The 14,291-nt window shown below is 39.1% G+C and overlaps 1 protein-coding gene across 1 annotated transcript in view; it reads right to left on the bottom strand.

Annotated features, from left to right (window-relative positions):
- Positions 1-1,147: 1,147 nt before the first annotated feature.
- Positions 1,148-14,291, bottom strand: part of RASGRP3 (RAS guanyl releasing protein 3) — a 38,096-nt gene continuing 24,952 nt past the window's right edge. The window contains exons 12-18 of the mRNA XM_044450668.1: positions 13,842-13,958; positions 10,278-10,393; positions 8,528-8,675; positions 7,780-7,816; positions 6,281-6,406; positions 2,284-2,651; positions 1,148-1,343 (exon numbers count right to left, since the gene is read on the bottom strand). Coding sequence (XP_044306603.1) covers positions 1,335-1,343; positions 2,284-2,651; positions 6,281-6,406; positions 7,780-7,816; positions 8,528-8,675; positions 10,278-10,393; positions 13,842-13,958 — 921 coding nt within the window. The 3' untranslated portion in view covers positions 1,148-1,334. The remainder of the gene's footprint in view (positions 1,344-2,283; positions 2,652-6,280; positions 6,407-7,779; positions 7,817-8,527; positions 8,676-10,277; positions 10,394-13,841; positions 13,959-14,291) is intronic.

Genomic DNA, 14,291 nt, shown 5'->3' on the forward strand with positions numbered 1-14,291 from the left:
ACCCACAGTTCAATAACCATCCTTGAGTTAGGATTATTGGGTTGTCTGAGCAGAAAGCATTGAACCAGAGGAGAGAGCAGTACTCTGATCCCCCAACCTGGCATAGCCCAACATATCTGAAAGGTAACTCACCTCATCCCTAGCCAGCTGGATGGGAATTGTAAATCAACACATCTGGGGGTGCCAGGATTATTCCATTGAGAAGCTGGACACTTTTGTCTAATAGATGCTAAGTGTTTCTGCACTTGGAAATATGAACTTTACTCTTGCCAGGTTTCCAAGGGAAACATTCTGGGTGATGCCCATGCACTGGGGATGAAGGGGAGGGCTGCACTGCATTCTTGTGCAATTGAAACCAATACTTAGAATAAAGCACAGGCAGACTGATCTAGGAAATACCAGGGGAGGAACAGGCTGTTTCTGTACAATCTTGACTCTCAAACATTTTATACATTACTATTTATGAAATCAGTTGTTTTATTTAGATAGCTTCCAGTTTGTTGAAAGGTGTAAAACAACAACAAAATGCATAACCATAAAACTAAAACGTGGGACATTACAGACAGACCCCTTCCCTCCAGTTCCTTCACCAGCCACATGACTAAATGAAACTTCTACAAGCCTTTCCCCACCCACGTATGCTTAAAGTTGCATCATCTAGTCACCCCATGCTGGGAATGTTGTAGTTACTCCTACCCATGTCAGTAGCTTGTCACACACTTAATGGAAATATGTAAACATGTAAACATCTTTCTTGTTCAGAAAACAAAACAAGCCCTGCCTTTAAAGAATTAAAATGAGCTCAAAGGGACTTTGTGTGATGCAATGAACTCTGAGTTACATGAGCTTTCAAAGGCTACCAGTCTTGCTTTCACTGCCACATAAAGCATCTCTCAAACACAAAAGGAGAACAAAGACAGGAACAACAATATATGCATCAGAATGTACAATGAGCGACACTTGGCACACATCAGTCAGCTTTCCACTACTGTGGTAGTTGTGATACTTCTAGAAGTCAGTGTGTCTTTGGTCATAGTGAAATGAACGAGAATCATGGTTTCCTTTACCTGAGAATCACTGACACGTCGGTGCTATGCCCACTCCTTTGTTTTCTGTTTGTGCAAGATGAATCAAGTTACTGAAGCTATGTGAGAAAATAAATAGTGTATTCAGTCATTACATTTCCATCACAGGTGAGAAAGGATCTGCTGAATATTATCAGTTGTACAAAGTTCAATCAAATCTGGTAATCTACAGAGACGACATTGTGCTCCCTTGAACGCGCTTCCATCTTTTGCAGCAGCTGCAGCCACAGCAGCAGCAGCAAATGCAGATCAGCTTGCCTGTAACAAATCAAAAGGCACAGTTTTATAAGAGAGGCCGGTGGTCCTATTTTAAGGGTCCAGCTACACAATCAAGAGGTATCATCCCGCCAGATAATACTGCTTCACACTTCCGGGAATGCATATTGAAATGTGTCTTCATATTAACAGACCTCAAGTTTGTAACTTTTCTAGTTCTCAAGAAAAGGCTAAGCTACAACTCCTCTTCCTGCCATGCTAGTTTTCTTTGTGTAGAAAGCTTCTTACATAAGGGAAGATTCAGGACAGACACAAGGAAGTATTTTGCACAGTTAACCTATGGAAGATGCTTCCTCAAGATGTAGTAGATGGCTTCAAAGGCAATTAAACCAATTCATGGAGAATGAATGGCTATAAATGTTTGCTAGTCCTGATGGCTCTCTGCTAACTCCAGTATCAGAGGCCTTTGGTTCCTTGGAAGAGGAAAAAAAGGCAGGATATAAACACAGTGTAACATTCATATATACACCACTTAATGGGGAACTTGGCAGGAAGGTGCTATTGCACTCCTGCCTTGTAAATTTCCTACAGGCAATGGATTGACCACTGTGTGAACAGACTGCTAGACTAGATAATCTGACCCAGCATGGTGATTCTTGTGTTCTTTGAATAGTCCTATAATTCCCAGCATTCTCCAGCAAGCAGGCCTAGTTGGGGGACGCTGGTATTTGTAGGACTTTGTTGTATTTAAACATGCATAGGTTGTGGAACAGGTGGGGGTCACAGAAATAAAGCTTCCCAAGAACTAGAGTCAACTTTACTGGTGAGGATTTATCCTGTCTACTACTATTAAATGGTGCATAGCAAAGGAATTGTATAATAATTGTAGGGCCTGTACCTTATCCATGGCATGATTTATAGTACTTGAAGACAAATGAAAAGAACATAGGCCTTGAACACTTAATGGCATTCTCTTACCCACCTCTATTTCTTGCCTTTCTAGAAGAGTTTCTGTTCCATTCTGGTCCAGCAGATGTGCTGTACTTGCTACTGCGATATTCATGTTGGTCTGAATGTTGGGTTTTTCATTATTCTCCCATTTTGCAAAGCCTTTATTCTTTCCTGATTTGCCATGGAACTTGGACTTCATTTTGGGAAACGTGTGTGATCCTGAATCACCCCAACCTGGCTCATGCCACAGTGGCTCGGTCTGAGTTGCTTGACTAGTGGTCACCCGTTGTAGATGGACTGAAATCTTCTGAGAAGAACCAGTTACCAGTGTGATTGCTCTGTTATCTAGATCCTGTTTTTGTGGAGCTACACTGGGAAAATGGAATACTTCATCCTGTACTACAAAGCAGAGGATGAAAATACACATTAATTCACTAATAATACTGTAACCAGTGCAAGACAAAAAGAGCAGGGCTGGATAAAACATTGGTTTAAGCTCAGAAGTATGGAGCCAAAAGTTTTTATTTTGCATTAAAAGTCTTGTATATTTCATTTGTGGTTTACAAAATCCAGTGTTCCAGCTCACAGTCTGAAATAAAGAAGGCACATAAACTCTGGTATTTGTTCTGCATCACTGATTTCAATGAGACTTAGTAGTTTCTGTTCAGTTAAGTTTGCTTTTCAATCAAAATTCTTTTCTTCTAACAACTATATTAACCAACATTTTAAAACATGACTCAGTATAACTGCATTCAAATAATAAAATTCATCACCTTAGCAGACAAACACTTAATTTTTTTCATAAAATATTTTTATGTTTTTGAGCCTGAATGCAGAAGCAGTAAGGCCATTCTAAGCTTACTGCAATGAGAAAGTTAAAAAAGTAACATTAGTAGTATTTTCAAGCTCTACTAACCAGCGAGAACACCACAAACCATTTCTTCTTTGGCAAGGAATAAAAGGGCCAACACAGTCAGTGCTGACAACAGCTTAAGATTCAGCTGTATCACACTGACAAAAATATTGTTCTGTTACCTTTTAGTGGTGCCCTTCTAGATCAGGGATGCAGAATCTCTTTCAGCAGGAAGGCCAAATTCCATGTTGGAGAAGATCTTGCGGCCACACTTGGTAAGTGGGCCCAAATACAAAACATACCAACCTGTTTTAGCTTAAAGCTCTTAAGCGTTAACTAAGCCTTAGAAGAAGCATTCCAATCTTTTAAAACGGAAATAGGGCCCAAAAGCCAGAACCTCCCCATATAATCAGTATTTGGGGACTTAACACTCTTAACCACTATACTACCCTCGGTCTCCAAAGCAAATTATGAATGCAAAAGCAGACCTGTTCCTTAGGCCTATGTGTACTACTCATATATGCATTGGCTATAGAAGTCTATTTTTAGTGTAAAAGGACCACTCTAGTGGAAATGCTGAAATGTTCTCCCCAACTAGAACTTTTTCCAAGTGAAGATACTAAATTCTTCTATTGTCAACAGCAGGGCTCAGATATTTAAAGTGAGAAGTGATGACTAAGGGGAGATAGGAAGCAACCTTAGACAAGGTTAAGCCTTTGGTTCTAAAAGCTGAACCCCTATGCTTACTTGACAATGATTAGGCAGATTTAAATGGTTTTTACTGTCACCTATTGTCAGATCCTGAAACAGTTGTTTCAGCATCCCATTCTCAGTGGCTGCTGTTCCCTGTTTAACTCATGCAGGATGTGTATGTGTTTGAGGAATGGTTGTGACAGAAGCTTCAGAGAGGAGTAAGAATGCAATTTTGCTGTTGTTACGTGCTGTTAAATCATCTTTGCCTTACAGCACCCCTATGAATTAATACCCTGCAAAATGTCCTGTCCTTGACAGCCCTGCTGAGCTCAAGTAATTTCATAGCTGTGGCTTCCAGTGGAATGACATGGGCCAAATTAAACACAGTCACACAAGCTAATGTATGAAGAGGTCCACATATAGTGGGTAGAAGGGATATAGCATCTAATCAAACCTTGGAGGAAGATGTCTATATGGGTTCTAACCATTGCTCCTAGAAACTGCACTAGATAGGGGAAGCTGGTGAATTGTTCTTATTATTCACAGAATAATAGATATGTGAATTAGATATGTGAAGTCTACACGAAAGACCAAACATCTGAACAGGAAAATCTTTGTGCCACCACTGTTCTCATTTTTTACAAAGGGGTCCAAGTCTCTTTTCAATGTAATATTGCTATCCAACTTAGTTACCAAAGAAACACTCATTTCAGTGATATAGACCCCCTTCCTGTACTATTTGGGGTTGGGGTTAGGTACATTGATTAGAGCTTGAAAAAGATACTATGCATTGAAACATACTTTGGTCTTAAATGCCATGTACTGTAATCAAACATATAGACCTGATGTATATGTGTGTCAACATCCAGGGACACACTTGTTAGGCCCATATTGGCCATTCTTCTTTGTGGTCTCTGTACATCACACATACGGGCTCTGTACCTGTGTGGACCCTGTTGCCAGGAAGAGTCAACAGCTACGCATCTTGGCAGGATGCCTCCTCCACCTTGGCTTCCATACAAAAGGGAGGAGCTCCCATCATTTCCCTATGTTCTCCTTTGATTGCTTTTAGTACCCCAGAGAGTTCTCTGTAATTTTTAGCTCAAAACATTCTCATCTTATTTAGCCTTTTTCAATATTTTTATGAGCATCTTTCGCTCTACATATACCCTTTTCCCTTTTTCCAGATTTGTTATGCATTTTTCTTCAACTGCTCCCTTTTGTACTACCCACTTACTACCCCCTCAAAAAAAAAAAAAAAAAAAAAAGGTAAATGCTTCATTTTTCCCTATCTGAGCCATCTTTTCAGCATTTTTCTCTTCTCTTTTTTGGCCTTTCTTGTTTCCCGGGTGGCACTGAATGCACCATTGCACAAAAGTGTGTGATGTAGAGCTAAGCTGCCCCCAACTGCCAGGCGTTGTCTTTTTCTTCTGTGCCTGGATGAGGGGCATGTCATGGACCAATGAGCCCACTGCTAAGCATTTTCTAAACAAGGTGGCAAACATCACGCCAACTCATATCTCTGTGTGGAGCTCTGGAATAAGGCCTTCTGTACAGTTGATACCCTGAGAGCACCTGAGCTATCTCACCCATCAACTGCAGCCTCTGCTACTTTGCAGAGGTCTGTGCCTTTAGCCACAACCACCGTGCCATCTGTGCTTCATCACCTCCACCAACTCTGGGCAAGTCAATGAAGCTTAAGAAGGCAAAAGAGTTGGTCAAGAGAACCAAGGAAGTGAGACCAAAAGTCAGCCAGGCAAAGTGCATATATTTGATATGTTTGTCATGGCCTTTAGCTAGTACAATAAACTTTGGTTGATTGAAGAATATTTTTTGTGTGGTACTAAGGCATATAGACAGCTACCTGCAAACTGGTATGGTTCTAGTTATGTAGTTCTTTTCCTTCTAAGACTATACATTCTAAGTTGCTTGATGGTAATCCAGGCAAAAATTTTAAATAATCAACTCTCTTACTGATACACAGCAACTAGGAGGAACTATTTGTCCCATTTATGGAGTTGTTTGTGTAGGAGCAGCCTTGTTCCAACTTCAGTTGGTGGTAGAAATCTTTTATATGAATTGGCTGAAACCTTTTTACCTGCAGCAAGTGAATTGAATTCTATCCAACAGTTTAGCTTAGAGTCATAAAGCCCTTGATATTTTAGCTGCTACCCAAGAAGGTACCTGTGTTCTTGTGGGAGTTCAGTGTTGTATGTGTACATTCCTGAGGAGTCAATAAATTCCATGCTCAGAGAATAGCTGAGATCTGTAGCATTACCCACTGACCATTCAAGAGGGTTTTCCAAGTCATTCTAGGAATTATTGTGTGGTAGACTAATAAGGACATTGTTGGGAATATAACAAGTAACTTCTTTTATCAAAGCAATGGTTATTTGCATTCTAGATAAATACCACACGAACTGTTGGACAATCAAAGTCATTGTTCAATTAATCATCCATGAGACATGGGGACTGCTCTTACCTGCTGGCAATGACGGGCTATTGGGCAGAGACCCATGATTACTACTCAGTGATGTTCCTCTGGCAAACTTTCTGCAGGCTAAAACTAGCAGATCCCTGCACTGTTTATGGCAGTTGGCACCACAATCTGGAAGAAATTGCCAGGCCAAAGAAAAATTAATTTCGGCAAGCTACTATTTCCAAAATGCTGCAAACAGAGATAAAGTCTCAAATCTGCCAGACTTTCAGAAATGAAAAATCTACCTTAGATACTTCTAATTAATCAGCACAATGTGGAAATTAGCTGTTCACGAAATGAACTTCCAGTGCTGTACATAAATTACTTCTGAGGAGTCATGGAAACAATTCCTTGCTCTTTGCCTCTTTTACAGGACTAGTCCATATCAGTACTGGTATGTTGATGAATGTATGCCTATCGCTGTGGAATGAAGGCCTCTTTAAATAAAATGTTTAGAACTCCATAGGGAGCAAGTGGCTTTTCGGCATGTGAAGTAGAGAAATGCCAGGAACACAAGGGCTTAAGCATTCCATTCACACTTAGGATTCTGTGCCAGTCCTCTATATAGGATTAGATTTTTGTAAGAAAAGCCACAGTTTCACTCTTGCATTTATTCATTACTTGACAATGTCATGGAAGAGTTCTCTATAACATTAATTGCTATCATATAACCAAATGTCTTTCTACTATTCTAGGATTTTCACTACAAGAGTGTAATCAAATTGTACACTGTTGCAAGAAGATAATAACTAGAGCACAATTCAGCTAAGACTTAAATCCTGGTTATTTTAATGTGAGGTTAACTTAGCCAACTCTCATACTACCCTCATTACTAAAAAAAATACCTGCAAGAAGATCGTTCCACTGAGGCTCAATTCCAGGATACTCCATTATAACCTTCCCTGGCCCTGCCACTTTCTTGTTAGGTTTTTCCTGACAATCCACATGTTGTGGCCAGTGAACATGCTCAGTCCTTACTGAGCAGTTTTTGGAAGGGATATTTTGGCCCCTTAGGTTTGTTTTTTAAATTGAATTTTTCTACACCTCAGTGTACCCTGAACATACCAATACCTTCTTTTCAATTCTCAGTGACCTTGTTTAGCTATACAGCTCTCAATACTCACCACTGAGTTCATTATTATAGGAAAAGATGGTCACTTGGAAAAACAGATGCACAACCAGAAATCATCAGAATGCTCATTTTTAAATGAAGCTAAGCATTAAAATGAATTAAGGAGTTGAAGTAGCAGAGTGTTTTCTTGCCCTACCAATGATTAAGGCTGCAGTCCTATGCACACTTACCTTGACCAATCCTGTGCATTGAACTCAGCAGAAGTTACTTCTCAGTAAGAATGCACAGAATTGCATTATACATAACTCTTCAGGTCAATCTGAGGGCTAATTTGCACTGCATTGTTCTTTTGACAGCAATTAAGGAATTAATTAAGGTAAAACTGGAATTCTAAGGTTTGGAGTCAGAGCCCATGCAAGATTTACAGTACCTTTGCATTTGTAGCCTTGCTTGATTATACCCCAGAGCTGTAATTAAAGATAAAAGGAATTAAGAAAGCAAGAAGGAAAACAACTTTATTACAAAGGTAGGAACAATGGCTATAAAAGTACAAACAGGAAATCACTGTTCTCAACACCCTTCCTGCTAGAAAGAGCTATCCATTCAGCTGTGAAGATCGAGGCAGCTCCCAGCCCCTCATCATTTCCACAATTTACAAATGAGGCAGCAGAGGAGAAGTGATTCAACAAGTTTTTAAAAAATCACCTGGAATGAATCAACATACATATTTGGCTTTTTAAAAGGAATCTATTTCAGTATTTCTAATACTTCAATTTTTCTTGTCCTTAGAGGCATCAAGACTTTTTGGTTAAAATAATGCTAAGGTTAAAAGAACAAAAAAATTAGGTTGCAATCCTACACTTACCTGGGGGAAAGTTTCCTGGCACTTGATGGGGCTTACACTTTCTGGACAAACATCCATAGGAATGACTACATTGTTGCATCTTTTCTGCTTTCAGTTAAAGGCCCATTTTTTATATCCCATGTTTGATGCTGTTTTCACCTTGTTTACTTATTTAAAAATGCCACTTTACAAAATCTACCAAGTCAAGTAGTTTTTGTTTGTCTTTTTAAGTATTCATTTACATCTTCAAAATAGGACAGAGGAAAACTCAAATAAGTAAATGTATACATCTCAGGCCCATTTGCACCTCAAAATTGGACTGAGGTATACTTACAAATCCAGCACAATGTTCACAGAAAGTTGGTTTGAGATAAGTCATCTCCTGGAAGTTATGTATGAAACCAGGACCCATCTTACACTGCAGTTGTGATTTGGCCCTCAGAAAATAAGCCATCATTTCTCCTTTGCTGATAAGACCATCCCTATTTTTAAAAGAAGAGGGAAAGAAGTAGGGAGATAATTATTACCTTGCAAACCCTTCCCAAATCAGAAGCTACCCAGATGTGATGTTGGATCACATCCTCCATAATACCTAACCGGCATGGAGATTATAAAAGGTGTGGTCTGGAAGGTAACAGGTTGCAGAAGACTGCCATGGAGAAATATGGCAATCTGGCCCTTCTTGGGAGCCTTGTGGCTACTCTTGAAGAAAATGACAGGTGTGGTCCTTCAAAAAAAACCCCATCATCAAAATATTGTCAAACTTCAACTTTTGCAGGTTTAACTTTTGCACAATTGATTATTGGCAAATTTCCCATCAAAAATTAAATGAGATGTTGGGGGGAGGGGGAGTTTTGTGGCCTACTGAGGAACTGCATCTTCATAGAGAGACAGAAAGCAAGGAGGGAGAGAGGGAGGCCTCCAAAGTATGGCTTCTTGTCCCGCGCATCCAGAAAGGGAAATGTCTCCTGCATATCCTTCGTGCAAACAGGTGGTGTTGGTGAGTGAAAACGATAGGGGGGACTAAGACTATAAGAACAGAATAAATGAAGAAGGGGAACCCTAATGGATTAGACCATCAAGGAAATGCTGGGGAGGTTTCTCTCTTTAAGACTTGATTCAGAGGCCTCCCTTTCATTTCCTCTCTATGGTGATGATGATTTCCCACAGTAGGATGCACATTAAAAAAAAATTTAATTATCAATAGCAAGTTTTCATGAGCATAACAAACTAGATTCTGAAATAATTACTGTGAACCATTTATTTTAACTCGAATTTTAAAATCAATTGGTTTTATGGCAGTTCATTCATAAGTACAGATGTACATAACTCAGATGTTCATAACCCAGGGACTGCCTGAACAAGCATTCTGAAGTGGCATCCGGACTTGTGGTTCAACTTTGATTACCTGTGTGTTGTGCATTTCTTTATAATAGCACCAATCCTTTCCCCAAGCCACTCTTGCAGATGCTTAAAGCTACCCATGAGATCCTTTGGGACTTTTGTCTGTCTTCATTATTATTCCACTTGAAATTTCTCTTCCTTTTTAAAACCTATCCATCCTCACTGCAAGTTGTGTGAGTATAGAATTTGGGGTGGAAAATGGCTAGGTCAAAGGTTTAATCCTCCCATCCTGGAGTACCATGGTCCCATGTCAGAGTGGGAATGCAAGTGATTATACAAGAGTAAATAAAAATAAAGGTCTCAGCAACACCCATGCAATTAGTAGAACATATTGGCCCCTTAGTTGCCCATTCCATGTGGTGCTGAGATGTGACAGACAGAAGGAAAAGTGTCTTAACTATTACAGATAAGACAGAACAAATGAAAGACACTGCTGTTTCTTCTACATTTATAAATTAAGACTACAGTCTTATGCACACTTACCTCAAAGTAAATACTAAAGAAACAGTGGGACTTGGTTTTTCTTCTTATTAATTTTATTTCTATACTGCCCCATAACCAAAGTGTGATGGGCAGTTCATAACAATTTCTCAAAAATATAAAGAAAGAAATACAATAAAATGCAGATTAACATCCAGTGGTTTGCACTGTAAAACTATAATATGAGCAAGAACACTTACTGATCTTTGTCTAGCACACAGAATGAGTCCAGGAAAGGAAAATTAGCTGCTATGCTTTCAAAGTCTTCTTGGGAGATATAACCGTCATGGTCATGGTCATAGTTCCTAAAAACAGACTGAAATTTTCAAGGAAATAATGCAGTGAAAAAATAGATAATGTATTATGATCATGGCAAAGAAACCACACTTAAAATCAAAGTCCAGTGTAAATACTGATAACAACTTAAGCAGGAGTGTTGAATCTTCTTCTTCCAAGGGTTGATTGCCATTGCTGAGCAGCTCTCAGGAACTGCGTTCCAGAGCCTGGAGGCAAATTTTTTAACTTGAAGCTTTTATGGCCAGTAACTCAGCCTAAGAATAGGCATTTCAACCTTTTGCAATAGGGGAAAGGCCCAGAAAAGCTGGGATATCACCAGAGAATCAGTGGTCAGGAGAAAGATGGTGTGGCCTAGAGGGGCAGAACAGGATCACAGAAAGACTGGACAGGGCCTTCAGGCCAGAGTTCTGTACCTCTGAGCTAAAAGAAGGTACAGAGTGCAGGTCCTTATACCTGCTATATAAAGCATATGGAAGAATCAGAGGTTCCAGAGCACAGGGAACAGAAACATGGCTTCAAACAGAAGCTAGCTTTTTATAGCTAAGGATTGATTCATACTGTTATTTAAAATGCTAGCTGTGCCAACTTGAACTTGCTACCTACTGAAAAGACACGTGTGTCCCAAGCACAACATTCAGCACCTGTAGCTCTGCTCTGGGTGTCCTTGCTAACCAAAATTTGGCACAAGTTTCTCAAGAGCAGGTTCTTTCCAATGGGGATGATGATTCCATGAAGCACACTTTCTAGGAAGTTGTGCCAAAACCAATCACGTATATCTGCAGGCATCCAGTGAAAACCTTTTATGATTGATTGAGGTTGTTTCAAAAGTATTACATTGTTTTTCTTCTGACAGCTATTGTTCTTTTTGGTGCATTTTTTCTTTTTGTGCCATTATTACTGGTTTGCTTGGTAAGGTTTTTGTTGATGCTAGGCTTGATTTTCTTAAATTGTTTTAATTTGCTGAACTGCCTTGCATTGATTTATAAACAAAGTTAGGGCATATATTTTCAGATGAATTTCAAACCAAATGTATAAGGTAACTGTCCAAGAAACACTCCGACCTAGTTTCTGCCTATGGCTGGGCTTGTAATAATCTAGATTGGGTTAAGGCAAGGAACTGTTTGTAGAAGTGCAAACTGGGATTTTTGTATGGCTGCATCAGAAAGGTGATGTACAAAACTGCTTTTCAATTGCATTAATGATGAATGATGCAATGACATGTGTTCTACAAAAATGGTGCAATCCAGAGCAAAAGAGAAACATTCAATTTTATCCAGATGTAATTGAGTGAATTCAGCCATGATACTTGAATATTTTCTGTGTAGGTACTATTGACAAAATATGCTCTTTTTTAACTCCAGGTCAAAACCTTTTTATTTAACCGTTATTTAAAAAATTAGTATTTTAATGCAACAGTTGTGTTTTATTGGTTATATGTTATTTAGATTGTTTTTAATGTATTTGATTTTACTGATTGTGAGCCATCCCAAGACGCCATGCATAAAGGATGGCATATAAAAGTTTTAAATAAATAAATAAAGTAAAAACAAAGTTCCGCTCAAAGGCTCCAAACTATTAATATAAATATTCTGTATTCACTGTGCTTCCTTTAACCCTACAGAACAACTTAGGATTTGAATACTGAGAGTAACATAATGGTCTTTTATATACAGCAGCTGCCTAAAATTTTAACCTTACAGAGGGAACCTCAGCTGCTTTGCTCAGAAGGAATTTATTTATTTAAAACATTTGTATCCCGTCCTTCACAGCAGCATCTCAGAATGGCTTACAAGCTTAAAATCAACAACAATAAAACAATCAATAATACAATAGTCAATAATAATAGAAATAATAAATGTGATCAATAGTAATAAAATACAGTCAGAGTTAAAAATAAGTAAAACATATTCAAATAAAAAGATAATATAAATAATTAAGATTTTTAAAAATGGCAACTTTTTGATGGCAATCAGAATGTGACCACTTTTTGACTGCAGGGTCTAATGGGGTGTTCTGTACTTGACTTCTTTCATGGATTTCATTAGTTGCCTATTTATTTATTTGGGAATTTTTTTACCTTAGGATGGCTTATAATTCAAATCCCATAGATACATAGATACCCAAATAATATAAATGATCCACAAACTGAGCATAAAAACAGTTAAAATTAAACATTAAAAGTATGGAGAAATAAAAAAGTCTCGACCTGGCACCGAAAAGCATATAACGTTGGCGCCAGGTGGACCTATCCTGGGAAAACTACCTGTCTGTCATGTGTATAGAATTACAAGCAATGAGCATGCACAGGTCTATTTTGTCATCCATGAGGGTAGGTTCAGCTTAAAGCCTTTGCTGCCTCATGTGAAGGACCAGATGGTATCTCCTCCCTCACCCCCTGCATTCAACATACAGAAGCCAATCAAGATGCCAGCTGAATCATACTTCCACATGAACTCAGGCAGGGCAGTGTCTTCCACACACCTGAGATCAACATGCTAACTTAAAGGCCTTTGGGCAGGCCACGTGATGCACTTTTCTTGACACTCCAACACCTTGTCACTCCTGTCTGGTGTCACAGCCCCACTCTGCCCAATGGTAGAGTTGGCCCAGCATGAAGGGAAGACACAATTGTACTACCAAGGAAATAGCAAGAAAGGTAGTTCTGTGCCCCAGACAGAAGTGCAGATATTGGGAGGGGGGTACTTTATATTATTCCCAAAGCATTTTGGAAAGGACTTTCCTTACTTAGGGACATTTTAAAAGAGAGGAAGCATTGTAAAGATTCCTTGTGCCATATCTGGAGAAAGAGAAATAATATTCTTTCTGAAACTTATTTGGCATAATGGAAAGCTTTTTCAGGCAGCTGGAAATATCTTCAGTTTTGGGACAATGGTGGTATCACCACACACATGGACTGTAACAGGCAATTTAGATGAAGCTAAACTCCTCTCTGTCTGGCCAAAATCTGATGCACACTGCTTTGAATTCTTTCAATGAACGTGGGATAGGATTTTAATTCAGTATCTAAATTAAACACTGCATATGCTGAAATGGACGTATGTATCCATCAGTAATGCAAGGTGATGTAACAGCATTCAGGTGGTTGGCGTTACATCTCTGTAGGACACTGTTTCTTGTAAAGCAGCTCTAAGAAACGCACACATCCATGACCTGATTCACAGTCATAAATCTTATCACTGAAATTCCTGTTTTTGAAATATTAACATTAAGCATATTTTGCAAATAACTCTTGTAAAACTGTATTTTATATTTTTAAATATGCACCAGCACATTCAAACATTCTCTTGCAGAGCAACGGTATTCAAGTTAGCACCAGAACTAAGTGCCATCTTACTCCAAGGTAAGTGCAGATCAGATTGTGCTCTCCTATTTCCACCCATTTGTACTTCTCAAGTGGCTACTGAGCAGATAAACAAGTAAATTGGTGCACACCCTCACGTACTTACATCAACTAGTTTTTGAATGTGTTTGTTGATGATACTTGGATCAGGCTTCAGTATTACTCCAGAGGCCCACTCAAGGGGCACCACCGGCTTATTAGGGGTTGTTGGAGAGGTAGGCTGCTGACAAATCAGAAAAAGCACATGTAAGTCTCACTATGAATGGAGTCCAATGCTTGACTGACTACAGGTGCATTGAAACTTGTGCATGATTTCCCCACCACCACCTCCAAATCCTTTCCCGTTATGGTAGTTCCATATTCAGTCCCTATAAAATAGATGCAGCAGAGGGTGGATGCTCTTGGCCAAGGAGCCCTGCTGCTAGCAATTGCTATCTAGATTTACAGTCTAACACAGATAAAAGGAATCAATGTGTCTCTGGAGATTTTTTAAAAATAAAATTAACAACACCAGAGCATAGTGCATTTTTGTGTAAAGTTACTCCAGTTCCCACTC

Source organism: Varanus komodoensis, unplaced genomic scaffold (assembly GCF_004798865.1).
Source record: "Varanus komodoensis strain SLA01 unplaced genomic scaffold, ASM479886v1 scaffold1, whole genome shotgun sequence".
Taxonomy (NCBI): domain Eukaryota; kingdom Metazoa; phylum Chordata; class Lepidosauria; order Squamata; family Varanidae; genus Varanus; species Varanus komodoensis.